General features: G+C 29.3%; 1 protein-coding gene and 1 pseudogene across 1 annotated transcript; one reads left to right on the top strand and one right to left on the bottom strand.

Annotated features, from left to right (window-relative positions):
• Positions 1–501: 501 nt before the first annotated feature.
• LOC111297166 (uncharacterized) lies at positions 502–3064 on the top strand. The gene is made up of 2 exons (XM_089741653.1): positions 502–664; positions 2071–3064. Exon 2 carries the CDS (start codon positions 2099–2101, stop codon positions 2924–2926), a length of 828 nt encoding a protein of 275 aa, XP_089597779.1. The 5' UTR covers positions 502–664; positions 2071–2098; the 3' UTR covers positions 2927–3064.
• A 2607-nt stretch (positions 3065–5671) lies between these two features.
• On the bottom strand, positions 5672–6433 carry LOC149515779 (protein FLOWERING LOCUS D pseudogene; annotated as a pseudogene).
• Between the last annotated feature and the right edge of the window lie 9322 nt (positions 6434–15755).

Below are 15755 nucleotides of genomic sequence, written 5' to 3'. Positions count from 1 at the left end.
TGAACTTTTGGATTTCATAATTTTTTTAAATTTAACTTAAATTAAAAAAATAAAATTTTAATTCACTCATTAAATTTAATTTATATAATAAAATTTTAAAAATATATGATTAAATTAAATTTAATGAGATTATATTCAATTCATGTATATATAAAAGAATTTTAAAAAATTTGTGTAAATTAATAAATTTATATATTTTTTTAAAAAATTTATATAAATTAATTTATATATAATTTATATATTTGTGAATTTAAATTGTGTCGGATAAAATTTAAATTTTAAATTTTTTATTTAAAATTTAATCTAAAATTTAAATTAACTTAAAAATTATGTTCAAATTTATTTTATAAATTTTAATTTTTTATTTAAATTCTCTCAAAAACAAAATTTTGAGCTTAGCCGGATAATCCGCCCTTGAAGAGCTCTAATCTTTATACGCCATAGTTCATTTCTGATAAACTTAAGCGTAAAAAATAAAAAGTCTGATCGAGCTTCGTAGACAAGGGACAGAGAAAACGTAAAGGGAGAAAGAATTTGCAAGAAAAGGAAACCAAATATTTCTTTACTCTCCAAGTTTGAAGCCTGAATCGTTCCATTTTTTTATCAAGAACCTGAAGATTGTTCTTTTTTCGGAATATTTGACTGCTTTTCTATCGATTTTTTGGTAAGTGATTTCCCTCTTTTTAATTGAATAAATCAAAGTAAAAATCACATTTTGATTTTTGGGATTTCTGATGTTTTAATGTGTTTGTTGATTTAAATGCCTCATCTTTTTTGTTCAGTTTAATGGGTTGTTTTTGTTTTTGATTAATTGAAAATTTCTGGTTATGAATTTGAAGAATTTATGCTTGATTTTTCATGATTTTTTTATATGGGGTGAAACTGTTTGGCTTAATTATGAAATTGTTGCTTAAAGAAACAACCTATAATTCAGAATCTTTCTATGTTTTATTTTTTTTTTCCAGTTTTTGAATTATCCTGGAAATATTTTGTGGGAATGATTTGGCATAAATTGAAGGTTTATCCAAACAGTAGAGAGGCGATCGGAACTTAGATAGACCCTTTGAGAAAGGATTTGACACTTTCTTTTCAAAATTAAGTTTGCAAATTCGGGTTCTAAGGCGATTAATGAGTATAGTTGAAGATTTTTTGCTTATACAACAGTTCGAAAGCTGTAAACCAACATTGAACAATTTATGAATAAGTTTGGTTTCTATTCATTTATGTTTGTTCTTAACAAATGATCACTAATATTTCAAAGTTCGTTAATTAGACAAATAGATCACGAATATAACAAACTTTGTTCATATTCAATTCATTTACTCCTAGAGGCATAAATAAACAGTGTTCAACAAATACTTCAAAGTTTGTTAATTAGACGAACAAATCACGAACATAATAAAATTTGTTCATATTCAATTCATTTACTCCTAGAGGCATAAATAAACAGTGTTCAACAAATAATTTGTGAATAGACTCAGTTTTTGTTTATGATCACGAATATTTCAAAGTTCATTAATTAGACGAACAGATCACGAACATAACAAAATTTGTTCATATTCAATTCATTTACTCCTAGAGGCATAAATAAACAGTGTTCAACAAATAATTTGTGAATAGACTCAGTTTTTGTTTGTTTATGTTCATTTATTAAGCTTAATAAATGATTATGAACAACATTTCAGAGTTCGTTAATTAAATGAACAGTCACTAACATAGTAAAGTTCATTCATGTTCAGCTCCTTTATACTCCTAACAACAACAATGCATAGTTTGAAATGTAAAACCACTAGCAGCCATGAATTAGGTGTGTGATGATGAGTATTCTTCGCAACTGTGGATCAATGATATTGTAATTGTTTCTGTTTGCATCACTTAAGGAATATAGTGGGAGTTAAGCAAATACCATTGATTATAGGAGTGAAACTTGCCGTTTCCCTTTATAATTGGAAAAATTGACAAGTTTGTTATATTCAATACTCAGATAGGTCATTTTTCTGTTAACTCTCTTTTCTCTTTTAAAATGTCCCCTTTGATATGCATTTCCATTTATGATTTTTGACAAATCAGCGATGAACGGCCATTCACCTTCAACAAGATGAATGGATTCTCCACTGTGGATGGCTTTGTGGAGATAACTGAATCCCTGGCAGAGATGATCAAGTACGTGGCAAATGAACCCTCGGTGGGCCTTTTCTATGTCCAACAGCACACTCAAAATGCAGTTCCGAATGTAGTTAATCTCAATAATCACATTGTCGAAAAGTCTCGTGAAGCAACTTTGCACACTGAGGACTTGGAAGATTCTATCACCATGGTGAGGTCAATGAAGGAATGTGGCTTCCCCATTGCTGATGAGATGATTAAGGACATTAGGAATTCTATAACACTAGTGTCAGCAAAACAACCAAAGAGAGGATTGATCCACAGTCATGCTTCAAGCTTTCAGATGAGAAGAACTAGCTCTTGGGGACCAATGTCTTGGGGTCATGGTTTTGCAAATGTTCAACAGGATGGAAGTAATTATTTTTCAACTGTAATCAAGTCAGTGAAACAAAAGGCAAGCAACTTTAAGTGGCCACAACTTGAGTCCAAGGAAGAAATACTAGTTGAGTCCCAGAAGCCACTTCCACATCCTGCTCCACCATTAGCGGTTGCATCTGCCAGCTCTAGTTCACTTCCTGATACAGAAGCTGATGAGTTACACTTGTCTAGTCAAATGGCAGATGAACTCCATGTAGAAGAAGAAAAGGTAAAAACCGAAGATGATGCCAAACTGTCGCATCACAATTTGTCGTTCATGTCCGAAAACTATGATGATTTCAAGGCTGATAAAGATGCTAAACTAGAACAATGGCTGGAAGGAACTGCAGGCAAAATGGATAAAAGTAAGAGAGAAAGTGACACAGGTGGGCTTTTAACTTGACAGCATTTGGATTGAAAAAGAAGCTTGCGATTTTGTAAATATGTTGTTTGTTATAAAAATATCTCCGAAGAATGATTATATACATATGATTGACGGTTCGATTCATTCTTTTATATCCAAATTAAATTGCATTTTTCACTTTTATTGTTCTTGCTAGTTCTCTGAACCTTTTTGACAGCTCAATGTTTGTCCCTGAAAGGTGGTTTTAGAAGGCAAGCATATCTAGTTTTGCTTGCTCTAAATGGCCTCCCATCTCAAGATATATGTTCCTCAAGCTATATCAGTTCCCCTCTGTCGTACCTGGAGACTATTTGGGTAAGAATATAATGAATTAAATGTTGATTGAACAGTTCGTACACAGATTTAATTTTTGTTCATTTATATTATTTATTAAATTTAATAAATGATTATAAATAATATTTTAATATTCATTATTTGAATGAACAGATTAAGAATATAATAAAATTTATTCTTATTCGATCTATTTATGTTTGAGTGTAAACGAATTGAATGTTTAACAAACTTGTAAAGAAATTTGGTTATGTTCATTTATTAGATCACAAATAACATTTCATTGTACATTAATTAAACGAATAAATCACGAATATAATAAAAAGTTTTTATATTCGATTTACTTACATCCTTATATTTGAGTAACTTTGCAGTTGTTTATGATTCCATGGCACATTTCCAGGTCCATTAAACCATGGAACCTCCGCAATGCGGACACTACCACACCTGTGCCTCCAATAATTTTATTACTTGACTTGTCTGCATCTTCCTCCATGCCTAAAAATGCAGACTAAACCATGCTTATAAGACATGGCAAAATTGACCAGGTCCCAGAGCCAAAGTGCAACACGGGTGTTTTTTTTTTTTTTCTCCAAAATAGAAATATATGTGTATCTTCATCTCAAGGAGGAGATACAGTAAAACAATAAGAAAAGAAGTGTAAAGATAAAAACAACACGTCTGCTAAAAAAAGAAAAACTTAGTGGAGTTGGAATCGAAAATTTCTCTCCAGAAGTCATTTCTCAAAATAAGAGACATCAATTCCTTATATTCAGTACTCCAAAGCATACATCAAGGACTTCAATTCCTGCTCTAAATAAGAGATTCTCAAAATACATTTACATATCTTATGGGCAGGCTATTTGCCTCAACTTCCTACACTGCCTGTTGCGCAAATAGCTATTGGACAAAATTAAGGTAGGGTCTTGAGGTGATAATGAGCAGCATCCTGGCAAATGGTTTAAGGTCACTGAAAGCATCAAGATAAAGCCCATCTTACCAGTTGCGTATGTCGCTGCTCACACTGTCTGATGAGGTAAGGATGACCGTAAACCCTATAAAAGAACCGATGCATGTTCTGCTTCTCACACTGGTGTCTAACTGGAAAGCCTCAGTCATGGCAGAACATTTTTCTCCATCACATCTGGTCACAACTGGCTCATGACTGTTAAACAGTGTGTCATAGCCCAACTTTGATTACAAGCTTCAGAATTGCTGATGTTACAAAGAAGTAGTGATTCTGAAGGTCAAGTTGGTGCTGCTGCATGTGGCAGGGACGTTTTCAACAGGGAACTATCAATGAATGCATCACAAGGCCATTGCCAATATCTGGTTCTTGCTCAATGCATAGCTAGCCATAGCATTTTTAACCCTTTCAGAATATAGGCCAAGTTGGAAGGACATCTTTACGGTGGGTAGGGATTGAGCCAAAAATTTAACCAAAATAATACAGTTCCCTAATGGTGGGAATAGAACACGTGGTTGCAGCTTGTAATAGCAACATTCTGAAGAATTCAGATACAAGCTCCATGCATTTAAGAAGGGGATCTGCAGAATATTCTGGCTTAGGCAATGTCACTGCACCATGAATTCTCAAGATCTTCAGGATTCATAAAGAATACACCCTCACACAGCCAGCTCATTGCTTCAACATCTCACCTTGATTTTGCTCTATTAAAATGGACGTTTTTTATATTCAGATTTCCCGTTCAAAAAGTATTACATATTCTACAGCAACAGACAGATGATATAAGTAAATTTAGATAGAACTTATTGTCTTGGTTTTTCCATCACAAGTCGCTTCAAATCTTGAAGCAACAAGTGCCAATAACAATAGTTCCGCATAATTTTATAAAGAGAAAAACACTCCAAGTGAATTAGGGAAAGACAGAAGAAAGGAACAACTGAAAAACGGTTAAGACACCATGATAGCAGCCAACTGACACAGAAAAAAAAAGTTGATATTACTTTAGGAGTAGGAGATAGAAAAATGAAAACACAACTGGAACAATTAACCGCATGATATAGAAATGCACCAAAATAAATGAAGCTACAGAAGGAAACTAGAAACCTTAAGACCTACCTGAACTAGAGAAGTCAGGAGAAGCCTGCTTTATCGATTTTATTTCCTCTGACATATTGCCTTCTACTGCATTCACAATTGGAGGAGGAATCAACCCCTTAGTGTTGTGCACTATTTTAGCCATTCTGCGAAAATAAAGAAGGTAATATTCCGTAATTAATCATAAGGAGATCTTCAACATATATAAGAAGAATTAAATTAAAAGGTTTGGCTCTTACCTGATGAATTTTTGCTTTAAAGTGCTTGTTCTCAGCTTCAATGTCCCATTGCCAAAACCAGAGAAATGTTGTTTCAAGTGTTAAGACAGAAGTAATTTTCATATTTAGGATAAAGGTATAAATAAAGGAATATCCAAAGACTGTCACCTGATTTTAGAGCCAAAGGAGTTGAAGAGGTTTTCGAACACCCCTCTGAGCTTTTATAGAAGCAATGACAGAATCAGCAGTAGGTCCAAAACCCTTTCGTCCGACCAGCTTAATTCTAAGCTTTTCACACAGGTAGTTCAACCTCATCTCATCACCACCTGTCACTTGTCTCAGCTCAAGCATCTGTTGCTTTGATAACAATGTGTAAACATGCAGCTGCTGTTGCTGATTAAAATGTGACTGGAGCTGCTGAAAAAGCACCTTATTAAAATGTTGCTGATCTGTCTTTGAACCTTCCTGATTCTTCTTTCGGGGCTCACTAAAAGTCACCCTCAAAATTTCAGGTGACTTTGGATCGTCATTTTTCCGACCAAAAATAACAGAAAAACTCCCAAATTCCATCAGGTTCTCTGAACAAATCCATAAGGAGGGAAGCACAAGAATGAGCATTATTCGATGGATTCCTGTCAATCTTTTTCTTTGCAGTCCGAGCCTTAGCAAATTGACCCATATTTGCAGTTTCCTTGAGCCCAGGTAAAAAAGCCCCATGCATGGTGGCAGAGTATCGCCTTGTAGTGGCCTCCCCAGCAAAGAAAAGTCTTCCATCCCCCACACTTGCTGCTAATATATCATAGTTATCTCCAAATGCTCCCACTGCAACATTGGAGTATGAACCTAGGCTGAATGGATCACCACCCCATCTGGTACAGACAGTTTGGTTACAATCACATAATCTTTTTAGCAAACAAAAGGGACAGTTTACAACATTGATGATTACAATCTTTTTTGCTCATATAATCAGACTCAGCGTTGTCAGATTAATGATGAAACCTATGCCAAGAGTTGTATGCCTAAATCCTCACTTCGTTACTCTCTCTCCTCTCCTTGTTTTTGACCTTTATTTTTTTCATCACACAAGGATGATCAGTTCTTGTGAAAAAGGATATAGGTTATGCTAGCATCAGTTGTATCGACTCGATTTGGCTTTGTTTGGCCAAGAGTTGATTAAAAAATAACTTTCAAGCTTTACATTCCAATTCAAGTTATCAAAAATCCTACTGGTTCAGATGTATCCTTCTGATTTCAGTTTTGCATGTATGGACTTATCCCGATTTACAATCTCTGTTGGCATTACAGGCCCTTGCAGCTATCCCTTCAATTGACGTTGAAGCTCTGCAGCAGAGACTAGATCATGTTCGAACCTATTATGAACTGTTAAATATGCCATTTGAGGCAAGCTACCTGAACTCACAGTCCCTTTTTGTGATTATTGAGTAAACTTTTTAGCTGTTACGATTGATTTGTACTTTTTTCTTTGATTGCAGGCCTTTTCCTTGATTGCAGGCCTTGCTTGCCTTCATTACAGCGCATGAGCTCTTGTTTTCAGCTGCAGAGTTACTAACATTGACTAATTTCTCCGAATTGGATCTACGAGTGTAATCGAGTCAAATCAAGTTAATATACAGTTCGGCTCATAACCTCAACTCCAAAATTTGAAGCTCAAAACTTGACTTAATCTCGATCGAATTTCAATTTTCATGCTCAACCTCAACTCGTAAATTAATTGAACTGCTCGAGTTTGGTTTGACAATAAACCAATTCAAGCTCGAGTTTTTTCCGAGTCGAATATAGCTAACTTTTTTACACCTCTAGTTGGACCAAAATATTTGCATATTAATTTAGTGACAAATTATGCTGTTCTTTTGACAGGAATGTCAATCTTCTAAAAGTCCAGGTCCCTGGAAGGGAGATACATCCCGATGCACAAGATCGAATATCAGAGATTTTATCCCATTGGCACTTATATGTTCTTTGCTTGCATGGATAATTTCTCACCTACTAATTGTAATAGCATGGTGCGTAAGCCTTTTCCTTGGAAGGTATTATTCAACATGTGCCAACCAGAGGTAAAATTTTGTCAAATTATCAGAGATATGAGGTTTGTTCTATTGCATTTGTAATTATGATTTATTCTTTGTGTAGTATCAATTTTGTGAGCTTTGCGTTTCTCCATGGGTTTTTTTAATGCTTTTGTTTAGTGTAATTTATGAATTAGTTGGATTATTTGGTTTTGTAAGAAATATGAAAAATAAATGAAATAAAAGCTGAAGAACACAACTTACGAAAAATATCTTAATTGAATGTTAAAAAAAAAAAGAATTTATATTTGATATATTATTTGTGTATAAATATTATATACTATTAATAAATCATATAATGATATTTTATTAAAAAAATTAATTTTAATATATTTTTAAGATTAATCATATTTACTTTTTATGATTAATCTTAAAAAGAGTTTCGGTCGTGGGAGTTTACCTCATGTGAAAGTCAAGATATACTGTAAGTTTTATCGATAATTTACATTAAATTTTTAAATTGCTCTGGTAATGAAAATCAAATTTAAATTTTATAAATAAATTATTTAAAATTTTTATTCAATCAATTAGTTTTTATTGATAATTTAATAATAAATTAAAAAATATAAATATAAATATCAAATTAATTATTAAATTAAAAAATTTTTCATCTCCTTTCCCTAAAAGAAAAAAAAAATTGAATCAAGCCATAAATAAGTCATATCATATCTGGTTCAGTCTCAAGTTTTAGTGAGATCAGAATGCTGGATCTTTGGTCCTGTAGTGTCAAGTCCTGGGCAAGAAATTTCCAGTTGTGACTCTGATTATGAAATATGAAATCAAACTAACAGCCAATACAGTCAACATAACAACAAAATACTTTGACCCCTATCTCCTATTAAGATTTGAACTGTCAATGGGTCAAATTGTTTCCACATTTTCATTTCACTAGTCATTCATTTGCTTAAATCTTATATTATATGATGGTACAAATTTATGAGGGACAGCCAGTTATACTACTACTAAGACATCAAATTTTATATTATATTTTACATACTTTTAGAGAAAATGGAAAATTACATAAAAAGATATTTGGTTCACAGATTTTAACTTTTCTTTTTAAAATCTAATTTTTTGTTATCTGATTTTTTTTATTTGATTCAGAAAATTTTTCCCACATCAATAATCTTACAAGTCAAACAATGCCACAAAGAGAAAGTATAGGAATAAAAACTCTAATAACGTTTGTAAGATAAAAAATATGATCTTTATTGAAATATTAAAAGAATTATTTTTCAAAACTTTTAAATTTCATAGAAGACAACATTTTTTATATTAAAAACGTGATTTTTATTGAAAATATAAAAAAATATTACGATAAAATTTTATTATTCATATAAAATTTATTGTTACATATTATATATACAATAAAACTTAAAATATTTTTACTTAAATAATTTAATAAAAATATTAAATGAATAATTTACATGTTAAATAAATAAAATTTTAAATGAATAACATGCTTATTCATGTGATATTTATGTGTCACATATTATTCATATGTTATCAAGGATAATATAGTAAAAAATTTTATTCGGTAGCCTTATATCCCTCTAACCAAACACAAAAATTTTATTTTCCCTAAAATGTTAACAAAATTAAGGAATCACACATTCCTTTTTGATGTCACTTTCTCTAAAATCACTTTTCTCTCTCAAAATATAAGAATTTACAAAATAAAAACCCATAAAGAGTTAGTTATTTTTAAAAAATTTGTTCGATTTTCATAAGAGTGATTTTAATTTTGAGTCTTAAAAATAATTTTCTAATAGATCTTAATTTTGAATGTACAATCTTTGTCCTATATGATAGATCTTTATCTTGATTTAATATAATATTTAAAATTTAAAAATTTTTAATATGATATTTAAATTATAAATTTGTTAATTAATATAATACTTAAAAGATTATTTGTTCATCACATGTCATTATTTGAAGGTAACCATATTATGAATGAGTATCACATTAGTTAATTTATTTATAATTTAAATATCACATTAAAAATTTTTTAAATTCAAGTATCAAATTAAATATTTTTATTCTAATTTAAAAATTATTCATGCATTATCCAAAAAGTAATAAATTTTTGGGTTAGCCTAAAGTACCAGGTAAATAAAGCCTACTTGGATTTATTTAATGGAATAGTCTCTTGGTTTATGTTTCAATATAGATATTAATTGAAAAAACTTATGAAATATTAAGATTTAATTCGGTTAGTTCATATAATTATTTTTTTAAAAATGTATTCAATAGATCTAAATTAGTAGATATGATATTTAAATTTTAACACGTACAATCATTTTTTCTATCTCCTTATTGTGACCTCATTCATGTTAAAAGAAAAAAACTTATAACTTTATTGATAATCATGAGTAATTAAAATTATATTTAAGAGCATAAATATTTTGACTTAACAATAAATATGTATTTCATTTATGGTAAAAGGGTAAAAAGGGTTTTTGAACTAAAACGCAATAATCAACAAGTTCTATTGTTTTTTTTTTAATCAATTAAATCTTTAAACATTTGTTTTCACCAATTGAGTCATTGTTAAAAAAAAATGATTAATTATTTTTGTCCAATAAGTATTTTTTTGAGTAAAAATAAGTATTTAAAAGTTAAATTTGATGAAAATAAATATTTAAAGATTTAATTATTTCAAAATAAAAACTTTAAGGCGATTATTAAATTTTTGTTTGAGCATTTTTTACTTTTTACCCTTATTTAAAAGATGGATTCAAGTACGTTTTAACTAAAACAAATTATGCATCAACCAAACATATAAACCTAATAATTTAAAACACAATATGATGATATGATATGAATATAATATTAAAAAAATATGAAAAAAATATGATTTAAAATTTTAATAATAATTATATATAAATTTAATTAAATTAAAATTTATATGTTATATTTTCGTATCCATATAAATTATGATATATAATTTTTATATAAAACATGATATAAATACACAAATTTTAATATTTTACACTAAAAAATATATGAATCATTACGTCTACAAACATCCAACTAAAGTATCTTTATCAGGTTTCATGTAGAGGTTGGCATTGGCTCTCGTGGAATTAATTGTGTAAAGGAAAAGGGAGAGTGGCTTGGGCTTTAGGGATATTGAAGCTTTTAATAGAGCGTTAATGGCAAAATAAGGACGGCGTCCTCTTCACAATACATCATTTCTCGCTTATAAGGCTCTAAAACAAAAATATTTCCCGTCAATATCTTTCTTTGAGCCCAAAGAAGGAAGGTCATCATCGTTCATATGGAAAAGCATTTGCATGGGAAGGAAGCTATTGAGAATGGAAGTCAAAAGGATAGTAGGGAACGGGGAGAGAATACAAGTGTGGAAGGATCCATGGTTATCGAGGACAGCCAGCTTTATCCCAACTCTAAAAGCTGGTGTTGAACCTAGGGATTTACTAGTGAAGGACGTGGTTTGTGAAACAACCAAGCAGTGGGATATGGAAATGTTGGAGAATTTGTTTTCGGAAGATACTGTGGCTGAGATCAGGAGCATACCGCTGAACTGGTTCAACGGCCACGATGTGTATGTATGGTATTATAATAATGATGGCAAATACAGTGTAAAAAGCGAATATAAGTTGTTTGTGTTAAGGGATAATATAATGCAAGCGGATCGGTCTAGTGAAATATCTGAGGAGGATGACGAGGAACAACAACTATGGCGCAGTATTTGGAAGGCAAGTGTTCCTAATAAGATATGTGTATATGGTTGGCGGTTGTGCCATGAAATTCTCCATGTGTAGGCAATGTTGAAGAAAAGAAAGATCAGGGAAGATGCAACATGTCCAAGATGTGGCCTGTGGGAAGAAACGGCGGTGCATGCTATGCTTGAATGCCCACATGCGATGACATTATGGAAGGAGGCTGGTCTAGAAGTGGTTAGGGTAGAGCAACAGTGGCACAATATCAGAGAATGGATGTAAAAGATGGTCAAAAAGATGGGTTCTAACACTATTGAAAGAACTCTCATCCTTGTTTGGGCAGTATGGGGTAGCAGAAATGAAGCAGTAGTGAATAATGTGCATAGGACGGGTCATGCAACAGCAAGGTTTGCAAGATCCTACCTGGAGGAATACCAGCATGCACAAGTGCAACATGTTGAGCTGGAAAGGAAAAATCGGAGCAGCTGGCAAGCACAAGAGGGAATACCATCAATATCAAATTTGATGGTGCTTTGGACTACGTGAATGGGGAAGGAAGGATGAGAGCAGTAGCTAGGACTAGTATGGGGGACCTGTTGGGGGCAATCTGTGAGCCTGTTGTTGCGTGTAGGGATCCTGCATCAATAGAAGCCTCGGCAGTATTAATGGCAGTGAGATGGGGAGTGGAGATCGAAGGGGATGCTCCATTGATTGTCATGCAAATTTTACAAAAGGAAATAAGTCCATCTCCAGTGAGGACAGAGCTGAAGACAGAAATATAAGAAAGGAGTGACCAAAATAGAATTAAATATTATTTTAGTGGGATAAAATATTTTATTATGATGATATAAAAAAATTTTTGAGGGACCATGGCGCTGCCAACCCTCCTAACTACGCCCTCAAGTGGGGCAAATTATTGATGACATGAAACTCCTGCTGAGAAACTATGCTGAATGGGACGTGAAATAAATAGTGTTGCTCATTGTTTGTCAAAGTTAGCTTCAGAAGCTATCAGTACTATGGGTGGATGCCTATCCTACTGATATATTTGTACTTGCAACAAGTTAGCACAAGAGTAATGAAAACTTTATGTCCAGATTAAAAAAAAAATTCTTTGCATGCTTAATATTTTTAGTAATAATAAAAAAAATAATTTATTAAAAATAATTAATATTTTTCAGTAAAACAAGCTTTTAAAGAAAAATTAGAATTTTAAGAAAGATATATGTATTTTTTTGATAAAATTTGTAACTCGAAATGTGTCCCATAAGGTTCAAAATTTCCTTCACAACAAATTATCCACATTATTGTACAGTTGGTAGGCCAGGCTGCTCAAAAATACACAAATCTCAATAAATATCTGGATTTGATAGATCAAACTTATGATAGTGGCAATTTTATTTGTCATTCCCCGCTTTACAATTGATTGAAAAATGAACATTCCAAATTGTTGTGCCAAAAAAAGAAAAAAATATATTTTTAGTTTTTTTTTTAATTTTTTACCAACAAAAACTGCAAATCAAAGAGATTAGAAAATTATAAAGACAGGAAATTAAACTTTAATCTTATAAATATTTATTTCGTAAGAGAGGTAGATGAATAATACGAAAATGCCCTTTTTTTTTTTTTTGTCTTTTGAGCATCTAACAAGCATTAATAAAGAGGAGTTTGTAGATATAATTTCTCTCAACTTGTCTTGAAGTTTTGGCGGCAAATTTTATAGGGTAATAGGGAAACGACTTAATCTCTTTTTATTAAAATTTAAATTCAATTAGATATGTTAATTTTAAATATTATATAATATAAAAAATATATAAAAGTGATATAATTTAAAATTTTAATAAAAATAAAAATATATTATATATTTGTTATATAAACATAAACTATAACATAATAATTTTTATATTTATTTAATATAAAATAAATAAATATAAATATATTAATTATCATATTTAAATTAATAAATTAAAAAAAATTTTGTCCTCTTATGCCAAAAATTTACAAGAAAAAAGTTTGTCTCTCTTGTTTAGTGACAAGTGTTGGAAAGCCAACCATAGATTGATTGCAAAGAAATCAGAGCCCTTCGTTGGTGTGGTCTCACATACGTTGAGAGAGTCACTTCAACGTACTCATTTAAGTAAACCAAACAGCCCTTTAGTACATAGGATATTATAATTTCTTATTGCATCAATGATTTGTGAGCAAAAAACAATTCAGTTTGTCCATGTTCATCCTAACAGCATCTGAGGATCCCACATGGTTAAAAAAACCCATACATTTTGATTTTAAAAAATCAGATAAATAAGCTTTTTAATCTCTTTCCTAAAAAAAATCTCATACGTTTTGCATGATTTGTTATTTATCTTCTTTGCATAAAAAAATTTAAAATTACTCGTTTAAACATTCAATTTTATTCAAAATTTTTTGAATATTATTGCATTTTGAATTATATTTTAATACTAAGTTTTAAAAGTATTTTTTTAAGCTCAAATTTTAAAATTAAAAAAAAATTATTTTTATTTATGGTTAAGGAATAACATAAATTTTGATTTTTTAAAAAAATTATAATTTTATTTAGATTTAAAATTTAAAATGTAAGTTTGATTTTGATAATTCTTGAAATTAAGTTTTTATAAAAAAATAAATAAAATTTGATAGAATTTTCATAGATTCAATTGATATTAAAATTTTTTAAATTAAAACAATTTTATCTTTATATAAAAAAATAAATTAACTCATAAAGAGATAAAATTAAAAAAATAATATAATCAGAATCATCATGTAACACAGAGCTTAAAAAAAATTAGTTGGTTTTCTAGCTAGTGTTTTAGAAAGAGAATAAAATCGGTGGGCATTAACATCGAAACAAAATGGCGGAATAGGCCATCAAGCCTAATGCTTTTTATTAGCCCAATTGGAAAGCCAATTGAATTAGAGACTTTCAGGTAATTTATTGCTTTCGGTATGAGCCCCCGATAACATTGGATAGGTAATCTCCTTTAATTTTTTATGATGTTTACTTGTTGCCTACTTGTATGAGATGATCATTTTGTTTTCTATTTTTTAATTACCTGTTTTATTTATTTCCTGCGTGTTTTTTTTTTTATACATTCTATTTATCTGTTATATTTATTTATTTTAGAGTAATTATATTTTTTTAATTCTTTTATTAGAATTGTTATTTTGATTTTTTTATTAGTATATATTTCTCACTGAAAAATAATAATAAAAAAGAGTTTTAATGTAAAATTTGATATTATGAATTTAAAAATTGTAAATATTTTTATTTAATTATCTTGAAATTAATATTTATAAATAAATTAAATTTTTATAAACTATTGAATAAATCTAATTACACAATCTTTTCAAGTAAATAATGAATTGAATTGAATACTCTTTAAGTGAGTAAAATTTATTTTTGGATGAAAATTTAAATACTTTTTTAATATTTAAATATTAAAATAAATAAAATTTATTTTTAATTAATATTTAAATAAGATAATATAAAACTGATTTGATATCAATCTAAAGCTGTTGTGGGTTAATCTTTTTTACACTTAACCAACTTTGAACTTAATTTTTTTTTATATAATTCAAAATTTATTTTTTTAATGACTCTTAATCAAGTTTAAAGTAATTTTAAAAATAATAAATTTATATAATTGATAAATCATATATAGATAAAAAAAATTAATAACAATTCTATATTTTTTATTTAATGGATAAATTTTTAAATTTAAATGTTACGATAACTCAATGTCAAGATGAATAAATTTACTTATTTAATAAATTCTAATTGAAATTTTATTTTACTTTTCCTCGTTGCACGGCATTAAACTCCATGTTTCATATATATATATATATATATATATATATATATATTTATATTCTAACTTAGGTTTAATTTGGATTCCAATGAACCGTCAATGAGGTGAGATTTGTTTTTTTCAAACGCACCATTTCTTTATTTGGATGCACTCTTTGAGATACAATTAGTGTCAGTGAACAACTGGAGCTTTTAGCTCCAGTGAAAATTATGTAATCCCATCACACTTTTTTTTCTCCAATTTTATCCTTCTGATTTTTTTTTTTCATTTTTGCCTTATAATTTTAATTTTAATTTTTTACATTTTAAATTTTTATTTAGAAATATTGAAATAATTTTATTAATTTAATATAACAAAAAATAAAATAATATTTGGTAAAAAAAATAGTTAATAAATTTTATAAATAACATTAAAATATATATAAATAATTTATCAACACTTTTAAAATAAAGTTTTTAATAATTATTTTTCATTTTTACCTCATTATATCATTATTTTTGCATCCAAATATATATGTCAATACTATTTTTAATCTCATTATTATAATAATTAATTTTATTAGAACTAATTTCTTCGTCTATTTAAATGAAGTTTTACTGAAACCATATAATACACATTAACCTCGAAGAGTGAAAAGAAAAAAAAGAAAGAAGGTCCAAGT

The sequence above is a fragment of the Durio zibethinus genome, chromosome 12 (genome assembly GCF_047325235.1).
Source record: "Durio zibethinus cultivar Kanyao isolate XHJ-2024 chromosome 12, ASM4732523v1, whole genome shotgun sequence".
Taxonomy (NCBI): Eukaryota; Viridiplantae; Streptophyta; class Magnoliopsida; order Malvales; family Malvaceae; genus Durio; species Durio zibethinus.
This window is presented reverse-complemented; position numbering and strand designations above follow the sequence as displayed.

Excerpts from the sequence above, each read along its gene's own strand:
- LOC111297166 (XM_089741653.1), top strand. The coding sequence starts at position 2,099 with ATGAATGGATTCTCCACTGTGGATGGCTTTGTGGAGATAACTGAATCC.